This window comes from Daphnia pulicaria, chromosome 12 (genome assembly GCF_021234035.1).
Source record: "Daphnia pulicaria isolate SC F1-1A chromosome 12, SC_F0-13Bv2, whole genome shotgun sequence".
Taxonomy (NCBI): Eukaryota; Metazoa; Arthropoda; class Branchiopoda; order Diplostraca; family Daphniidae; genus Daphnia; species Daphnia pulicaria.
In genome coordinates, this window is record NC_060924.1 from 1,818,178 (window position 1) to 1,826,737 (window position 8,560).

Sequence of the window (8,560 nt, forward strand, 5' to 3'; positions counted from 1 at the left end):
ACCCCCTCAAATCCATTTCTATCGGAAGATGTTGTTTTCCCACCGTCACGGATCCAACTGCAGAATCAACTTTAAATTAGTTTTACATATGGCGCCCCTAACAAAATCTGGGAGAATAGCCTATAAGGATCAACGTCAATACGCTTTTCATTTCTTAGAATGTAATTGACTCAATTATCCAAGAGGAACTAATTATCTTTTGTATCAGAAAGGTTTTTTTTTCTCGTTTATTTCCGCTCAGCCCCGTCTAGACTCTAGACACTCCTTATCGCGTAGTTAACCACGACCAAATGAAAATCTTTACATTGCATGCTGGTTTTGAACATCACAAGGTTTCCCATTCGCGTGAATTCTGGATGATGTCTGGGTCTAGGCATACCTCCGAGATACCGCATTATCATGATTAACTGTCATGGTGTGTCCAAGTTCCGTCAGGCATATGACTGACAGCTCAAAGACTGTCGTTTGCTCAGATACAGTTGAATATGGAGAACAAAATGACATTTCTGCAGGACCTGAGCCGGACAGTCATCTAATCTTAAAATAGATCTGCTTCTTTGAATTGTTGACATAGTCAGCAGTAGTAGTAGCTAGTAGGAGTACCCAGGCAGTTAAAAAAAAAAAAAATCCACTAGTACTGCGCAATTCATTGAAGTTAATAACACGAGAGAAATAAGAAAATCTATAATCTTAAATTTTAAAAAATAAAAGAACTGGTTGTCAATTTTAAATCGAGAGATACGAGGAGGTGCTGCCGTGTGGCGGCAGGTTCGGTCATAAAATTCAAATATTTTCGATTTGATTGTTTACCCACAAACAAAGTTGTACGTTACAAAAGTGGGCCTGATCTAATAAGTTATTTTAAAATGAACTGAGTCAACAAAAACGGCCAGAGAAAACAGTGCCAGTCCACCAATACCTCACTCTGGAATATGCGTCATGCAATGCACATGCAATCATGGTCCGTACCATGTCGATGTGTGTGTGTAGTCGATTGATAACCACGCCACCAAATAGTCAAAAAGGATAAAGATAAATGTTTTTCCTACCTTTGAGCCTGGGAAAAACGGACAGGCATCGACAGTTGCTTCATCCATCCGGTGTAAAGTTGAATCCACCAGGCGAGATGGGAAAAAGGGAGTCCCCGTGACGCACACACAATAGAACTTATCTTCTTATGTACAGGGATCATATAAACCAAAAGACCCGTTTTCTCAATTTATCACTAACCTTTAAGTTGAACGCAACAATGGGCCGTACTATATAAATGGAAACGCAGTCACAGTCTCATTATTAACAATTCCGAACAACAAAAAAATGGCGCATTTTTCGGTAGTTTCACTCACCCAAGTTATTTTGCTGTTGGTTTTCATCTGCTGGACGCCAAGTTCGACTGGCGCTGCCTTTTCCTTGGAGGAAGAATTCCTACAACTGAAGGAAAATTACGTAAGAATTTATTAAAATTTCCTTTTCACGCGATGTTGTCGACAGTCTGATTCAATTTGTTATTTTTAATCGGACTTATTTTAAATGTAATGTTATTCCATTTGCCAATAGATTCAAATGAAACAAGTCGTGAAAAGTTTGGAATCAACAACGGTTGAACTGCAGGCAAAAGTGGCAAAAGTGACACAACTGGAGGCCCAACTTGAACTAAATGTAAGTCAACTGTTTAGTTTAATTCAGAGTTTCACTGTGGGTAAACATTTCCGCTTTTCTATGACAGAATGAATTAAGACAGGATTTGACATTGAAAGTAAAACAATTAGAGGCAAAGAATGCCCAACTGGAAGTAAAAATGCAGGACCAAGAAAGAATTTTAACTTCCTTATTGGAAGCGGCTGAGCTTCCAGTTCCCACTTATTCAAAATTATTTCCAGTTGAAAAAGATATTTTAATGCGATCAACTGGAAGGAGCGGAATCCCAAGGACATGCAGAGGACTTCAAGCGACTGATCCTTCACTTCCATCCGGAATGCACTGGATTGATCCGGACGGCCAAGGTGTCGGCGATGACCCAATTTACGTTTACTGCGACATGACATCAGGTTAAATAGTTAAAATTTCAATTAAAGAAAAATATAATCTGATTCATTATCTTTCCATAAAAACAGGATCGACCTCAATTGTACACGATAGTGAATCTTCTTTAAATGTGGGCCACTGTGCCGATGCCGGGTGCTATTCACGATCCATCAACTACAATTCGTCAATGGGACAAATAAAAGCTTTGATGGAATTATCCACTGAATGCCACCAGTCGATTAAAGTCAGTTTCAGTTTCATCATTTTGATTGATATTATTTCTTTTCACGTTTTTAATTGTTAATTCTGTTATTAGTACGATTGCAACTTTGCCCCGTTCGAGTTAAATGGCGTCGCCTACAGTTGGTGGAACGACAGAGAGGGAAATCCGCAATATTTTTGGGCCGGAAGTAACACGGACGGAGTTCACACCTGCCAGTGCGGAATTGATGCAAATTGCGTCGATCCTGTGGCGAAATGCAATTGCGATTCTCTTGCACCACTTCAATTAGTCGACGACGGTGAGTTACGGTTCCCACGTTTTTACAGAATTAAGATGAATAAAATTAATTTCGTTTACAGGTGTCATTACCGACAAAAATGTCCTGCCCGTCACTCGGTTGAATTTTGGACGAACTCAACTGGAAACTTCATCCGGCGTCCACACCCTCGGCCGACTCGTGTGCACGCTGACCTTCAGTGGACTGCCAAAGTCGTGCCAAGATTTGCGGTTAATTGGCCACACCCTGAACGGATTTTATTCTGTCATGGGATCGGCGAAAATGGAATCCGTTTACTGCGATTTCACTAAACTCCCTGACAATGAGGGTAAACGTTTTAGATTCTCACCAATTATTCAGTTGCAATTTTCTTATTTTTAATTTGATGAAAAAGGTTTTCAGAGTTGGATTGGATACGCCGACGTCAAATCTGCGCCCGTCTATTTCTACGTCCAGAGAAATTCTTCATTTAACACACAACACATTCCGATCCCGTTCGATTTTGCGCGAGTGAACGAGGGAAACGCCATGGATTTGGCATCGGGGATTTTCACGGCATCGCGACCGGGAATTTATTTTTTCTCTTTCGCGGGAACGACGCGTCTTATATCTTCATCTCCTATTGGGTTTTGTTTTTTTCTTTTTTTGAATGGGAATATAATCGTGACGAGTTATGTTCAAGAGATGAAGGGCCCCGTTGATCAATGGAGTCCATTGACCCTCCAGTCGACGCTGAACTTGAAAAAAGGCGATCAAGTCTGGGTGACGATTGAATATGGTGGTTCATCGTCTTTGTATGACGACAGTTACCACCACACCCATTTTACGGGTTTCATGTTGGAGGAGGAAATTGTGGTGTCCCTTTGAGGTTCAACTTCATCGGAGACACGAACAAATTTTTGACCCAAACATTTTTGTTTAACGTCGACACGAAATTTTGGGAAAGTGAATTTTAAGGGGGAAGGGAAAAAATTCGTTCGACTCCTATTCATTTAGGGGTAGCCATTTCTTTACGAAAATTTTACTGTGGATTCAAATATACATTTTTAATGCACACACACATTTCAAATTTTCTGCAAAAAATGTAGACGTGACAAGTAAAAAACTAATTTTGATTGTCAGATTTACAAAATGCAGGGCGAACTATAAATGGGAGAAAATTCATTCGCTTCTAATTCGTTAACGGATTTTCAGTTTTTCAAATTTACATTCTCATTATAGTTGTGCATGGCAGAACGCAAATTCACGCGTCTATCTGCAAAATCAAGGGCAGGGGACTGGATTTGATTAGCCCCCCCCCCCCATAAAAAACTAAAAAATTTCAATTTGATTGATGATCGCAGCTTGAAATCAAATTAAAATTATCGCTGAAATTTTCAAAAAAGTAAAAATAAGTTTTATTTTTATTTTTTTTAAATGTGAATTTAACGTTAAGTCCCGCAAGAAGTGGACGGCCACGCCATCGCGGTGTAAAAAAAAAAGACGAAAACGTTCAGTTTTGAAAGACCAAAATGTTGAGAGACCAACATTTTTTTTAGAGACCCAACTCGCCATTCACGCCGATTCATGCATTGTATTAGCTAGATCATTCGTCTTATATTGAAGGCGCCAGCCGACAAGAAATGTTTGTCAAAGACACTGTCCTGCGCGCTGGGCAGCGCATTTTTAACATGTGAAAAATACGCCGACTGCATGCGCCATCATTCTTCTATTACCCGAACTGGATTGGTCTGTTCGACGACAACTGGCGCATTCGCTATACAGCTCGATCAAACTGCTGGGCGATTGTCTATGCAAGATTTCCGGCGTCTCTAGTAAAATGCGGTAAAATGTCTACGGAAACGGCTAGCAAGGATGATAACTTTGGAATCAAGGAGATACAATCAAGGACGTTCCTCGGAGGAGGAAATTGTGACGTCCCTATGAGGTTCAACATCATCGGCGACACGAAAAATTTTCGACCTGAACATTTTTGTTTCATGTCAACACGAAATTTTGGTGAAGGGGAAAAGGAAGAAAATTCGTTCGATTGTTATTCAATTAAGGGTAGGAATTTATGTACCAAAATTTGACTGTCGATGCAAATACACAACTGAATGCACACACCTGAAGTTTCGATCTGCAAAACTTCAGACGCGACCAGCAAAAAACCAATATTAATTGCCAGATTTACAACCTTAAATGGGAGAAAATTCATTCGCTTCTAATTCGTTGACGGATTGGAATTTTTTCAAAATTTTTTGACAGTTCCATGCTCATTATAGTTGTGCACGGCTGAAAGCACCCGTCTGCAAAATCAAGGGCAGGGCCGCAGTGGACTTGATTTTGATTCCACGTCCCCCCTCCCAAGAAAAAATTTGAATGCTGATCGCAGCTTGAAATTACATAGAAATTAACAATGAAACGCTTATGTTGCAAAAAATAACATAAACATTTAGTTTCATTTAAAACAAAACTGTGAATTTCACGGAAAATCCCGTAAGAAATGGACGGCCACGCCACCGGTGTAAAAAAACAAACAAAAAACAAACGAAAACTGTCAGTTCCGAATGACCCAAATGTTGAGAGACCAACATTTCAATTGAACCATGTCGTGTTGGTTAATTAAATGAACATTCTTCTTACTTTGATGACGTTCGTTTGGCCTTTAATGTTAGGTGATGCGAGAGTTGTTTCTTTACTGGTGTGACCGTCTTATCGGTTAAAATATCGATACACGACTGTAAAATAGAAGAGATTATTTTATTTTTAACAAGTTATCTAATAAATGAAGAAAATCATCAACACACTGTTTACTCCCTGCTGTCAGTGAATTGTGACCTACCAAAACGGGCCTGATCTATTGTCGTTCCTACAAATCAACAACCACTTCCATTGGCTATTTAATGAGCCCTAACTGAGTCGACCAAAACGGCAAGAGAAAACAGTTCATTTACTCAAAGGCCTAGCTCAGGAATAATCGTACCATGTCACGATTGATGAACAACGCCAACAAGTAGTCAACAATGGAGAATAGAGATACATTTTTCCTACCTTTATGAATGGGAAATACAGCCAGGCATCAACAATCAGCTTCATCCATCCGCTGTAAAGTTGAATCCACCAGGCGGGATATAGGGAAAAAGAGCCTCAGACTCGTGAATACACCCACACTCACATGGGCGTACACGAGGATAGAGGGAAAGAAGAGATCCGTTACTCGACTGAAATCGTGAAAAATTTCCCAATCAAACGGGATGCTGATTATCTAAATAAAAATAAAAATGGGTTACGAAAAAACAAGGAAATGCTGAAAAATAAGACAGATATGGTAAACCTTGATTGTTATTAAACTGCAAAATTTAAGGTTCCGTGTGCTGCATTTTTCCACGTCATGCATCACTAAAATATCATATAGCAGGTCGCAGGAATATAAAAGTTCCAAGCGATGATACTGAGATTATTGCAGATGAACGATTGGCAGGTCAATACTATGACAAGCGAATTTTGCAGATTTTGTTGTTACGATGGCTGGTTCAGGCATAAAATCTTCACAAAAGAAAAGGTTACAGTGCAAACAAATTGACGTGCTTTACCAGATGGCTTGTACATGCTAAATGCTAGTCAGGAATCAATATTTCACCCAAGTGGAACAGTCAAACAGGTTAACTCTTCTATTTAAGTTCCCATAATCATTCAATTAGTATTTTTAGTTTAATTTACCTGCCAAACAGTAGTGAGTGGGTAATAAGCCTTTCCATTAAGAGCTACGACACCAGAGTTGACACGACGACCAAATTTTTGTAGTTTTATTTGTTACAGTGCTATTTTTCGTACACCCAAGTGTACGTTTTCAACAAAGTGGTCGTTCCATTTTCTTTGAAATATTAAACTTCGTCTCTTCTTTTTCCACGGTCTATAAACTATTTTTCGAAACTGGTGAAGATTGGAAGTTGGAACAAGACCGAAGCAGACGACACTAATATTCTAATCAGCCGTGCTTAGTAAGATATCGATAGCAATTAAATCGACCCCCCGCCAAATTCATACCGATCATAAACGTTCTTAGCGGTTTTCTTATTCACTGAATTGATCGGTACTATTTAAGTATCTAAAATTTCGTCTCATCAAGTAACACTGAGCTCCTCCTACCCACAGACAAGATAAAATTTAAATGTACAATAAATAAGACCCTCCAGGGCCCTTTTGTAAGCCAAGAGGGAAACATTTTATTTGTTTTATTCATAAATGATAGTGTACACCAACTGTCTAATAATCTCCGCACCAATTCAGATGGGGGATATGAATCGAATTAAACACACATGGAATTCAATTTTCTTCCGTCGCAACGTTTGGGTGTAATAGAGCCAAGAGAAGGAAAATGTTTGTTGACGATCGTCTTACCTTAGTTGAGTGCAGGCAGGGCCACTCAACGACCATTAAATTGTGCAATAAATGCGTATGTTTTGGACTTCCGGCTGGTAGTATACATAGCAGGACCTGATAGAAAAAGCCCTCAGAACTTCCCTTGACGAAGGATCGGATTGCAGTTTCGTTTCATTCGCTGTGATGAGTGATGACCCAATTCCGTAATAAACAATTTTCCCTTTTCAGTAAAAATTAATGAAACTATGTAGAAGTTAATTTAATAAAGTATCTCGTTCTCTCCGCTTCATTGCTGATGCTTGCCATCGAGTGTTTCTCATCCTCCGCCCCAAAACAAACAAAAAACTAATACAAAAATAAGACATCAAATTGCTGTATTCAAACGAAGAGATACACAACATATGTAGAATGTTAACCGGCAGTTATAGCTCTAGAAGATAGTTGGTTAGTTCTTCTGCATCCGGTGGGCTGGCATTAAGTAACTGGCACACATTTTTCAAAGTCTCCACTTGGTACATTGTGGCCAATTGACAAAGTTGATGGACGCCGTCAGTTGACTTTAAAGATCCGGTGTAAAGGAAATTTAGGAAATTCTTGATAATCTCGACATCAAATTCAGCCCCAAATGTGACGATAGATTTCTCTGCTGGTTTGCTGATCTTGTTTAAAGACTCATTCAGGATAGGACTCCGAGCGGATAAAATAACTCGATGGGCTTCCAATACTTCAACAGACCCAACATAGATTTGGACATCGGTAAACTTCTTGTTTGTTGCGGCGGCCCATAGATCCTTGCACCAATGATGGTCCATCATCTCGTAATAATAATTTCCAATCGTGCTGACCGTTTTGATGTCGAAGTTTGATTGATTGGAGTTGTAATTAATATAGAACTCAAAATTGACGGAGAAGCGTAGAAGTAATTCAGCGCTGTTTTTTAGCATTTTTGCTTCCATTTTAAACCATTGGTTGTGTTTCGGCTGACAGCTCAAATAAACATCTTCAATTTTCAAGCCGAATTTTCGATGCTTGGCGCATGAAAAATTAATCACAGGTTTACTAATGTAAATGCCTTTGCTGCTACTCCCACCAGTAAAGTGAGCGAAAAACACGTCTTCCTTTTGATATTGCATCAAACATATTGGTGTTCCATTGTCAGATCCATGAAACCCCAAACCGCATCTGAAGGTGGGCGTGGTTCGATCATAAAATATTTCTGTATCTTTATCCGGCCTATGAAAACAATGAAAAAATAGATTAAAATACACGAAACAAAATAGATAAAAGAAACATTACATGATTTTGGAAGAAGAATTTGGTGCTTCAACTCCCATTATTTATACTCTCCATGAGTTTTAGCATCTGCGTGGCTTCAATTTTCTTCAGTGCAACTCGGCATAAACCAGACAGAGAATCAAGCCCGTACTTGTTGGCTAACTTGAGCAATTCTTCATCTGCAAATGTTCCAATCAGCTCTCCCGTGTAAACAAAGTGAAGAAATTTCTCCACAGTTGAAGGTTCCACGCCATCCAACCGGACCTGATGAGGACCGTTTCTTCCCGGTTGTTTCTTCTCGAATTCGTCTGCAAACACTTCACTGCGGGCAGCAAGAATAGCAGCATGGGCAGAAATTTTTTTCTCTTTCACGATTAATTCCACGTCCGTCCACT

The 8,560-nt window shown here is 39.4% G+C and overlaps 2 protein-coding genes and 1 pseudogene across 2 annotated transcripts; 1 reads left to right on the plus strand and 2 right to left on the minus strand.

Annotated features, from left to right (window-relative positions):
- LOC124316217 overlaps positions 1–8,560 on the minus strand; it is a 190,907-nt pseudogene that overhangs the window by 80,247 nt on the left and 102,100 nt on the right.
- Positions 1,233–3,550, plus strand: LOC124316239. Its single transcript, XM_046782058.1, has 7 exons — positions 1,233–1,446; positions 1,558–1,659; positions 1,727–2,048; positions 2,115–2,269; positions 2,342–2,546; positions 2,608–2,853; positions 2,920–3,550. Exons 1-7 carry the CDS (start codon positions 1,318–1,320, stop codon positions 3,390–3,392), a joined length of 1,632 nt encoding a protein of 543 aa, XP_046638014.1. The 5' UTR covers positions 1,233–1,317; the 3' UTR covers positions 3,393–3,550.
- Positions 7,248–8,422, minus strand: LOC124316479. Its single transcript, XM_046782457.1, has 2 exons — positions 8,187–8,422; positions 7,248–8,123 (listed from the first exon to the last, which is right to left on the minus strand). The coding sequence occupies exons 1-2, from the start codon at positions 8,222–8,224 to the stop codon at positions 7,313–7,315; spliced, it is 849 nt and encodes a 282-aa protein (XP_046638413.1). The 5' UTR covers positions 8,225–8,422; the 3' UTR covers positions 7,248–7,312.

Bases quoted from the DNA above. Each gene is read 5' to 3' on its own strand.
- LOC124316479 (XM_046782457.1), bottom strand. From the start codon at position 8,224: ATGGGAGTTGAAGCACCAAATTCTTCTTCCAAAATCAT. The intron at 8,124-8,186 runs GTAATGTTTCTT...TTGTTTTCATAG, and splicing joins AATTCTTCTTCCAAAATCAT to GCCGGATAAAGATACAGAAA.
- LOC124316239 (XM_046782058.1), top strand. From the start codon at position 1,318: ATGGCGCATTTTTCGGTAGTTTCACTCACCCAAGTTATTTTGCTGTTG. The intron at 1,660-1,726 runs GTAAGTCAACTG...TTTCTATGACAG, and splicing joins AGGCCCAACTTGAACTAAAT to AATGAATTAAGACAGGATTT. The intron at 2,547-2,607 runs GTGAGTTACGGT...TTTCGTTTACAG, and splicing joins ACTTCAATTAGTCGACGACG to GTGTCATTACCGACAAAAAT.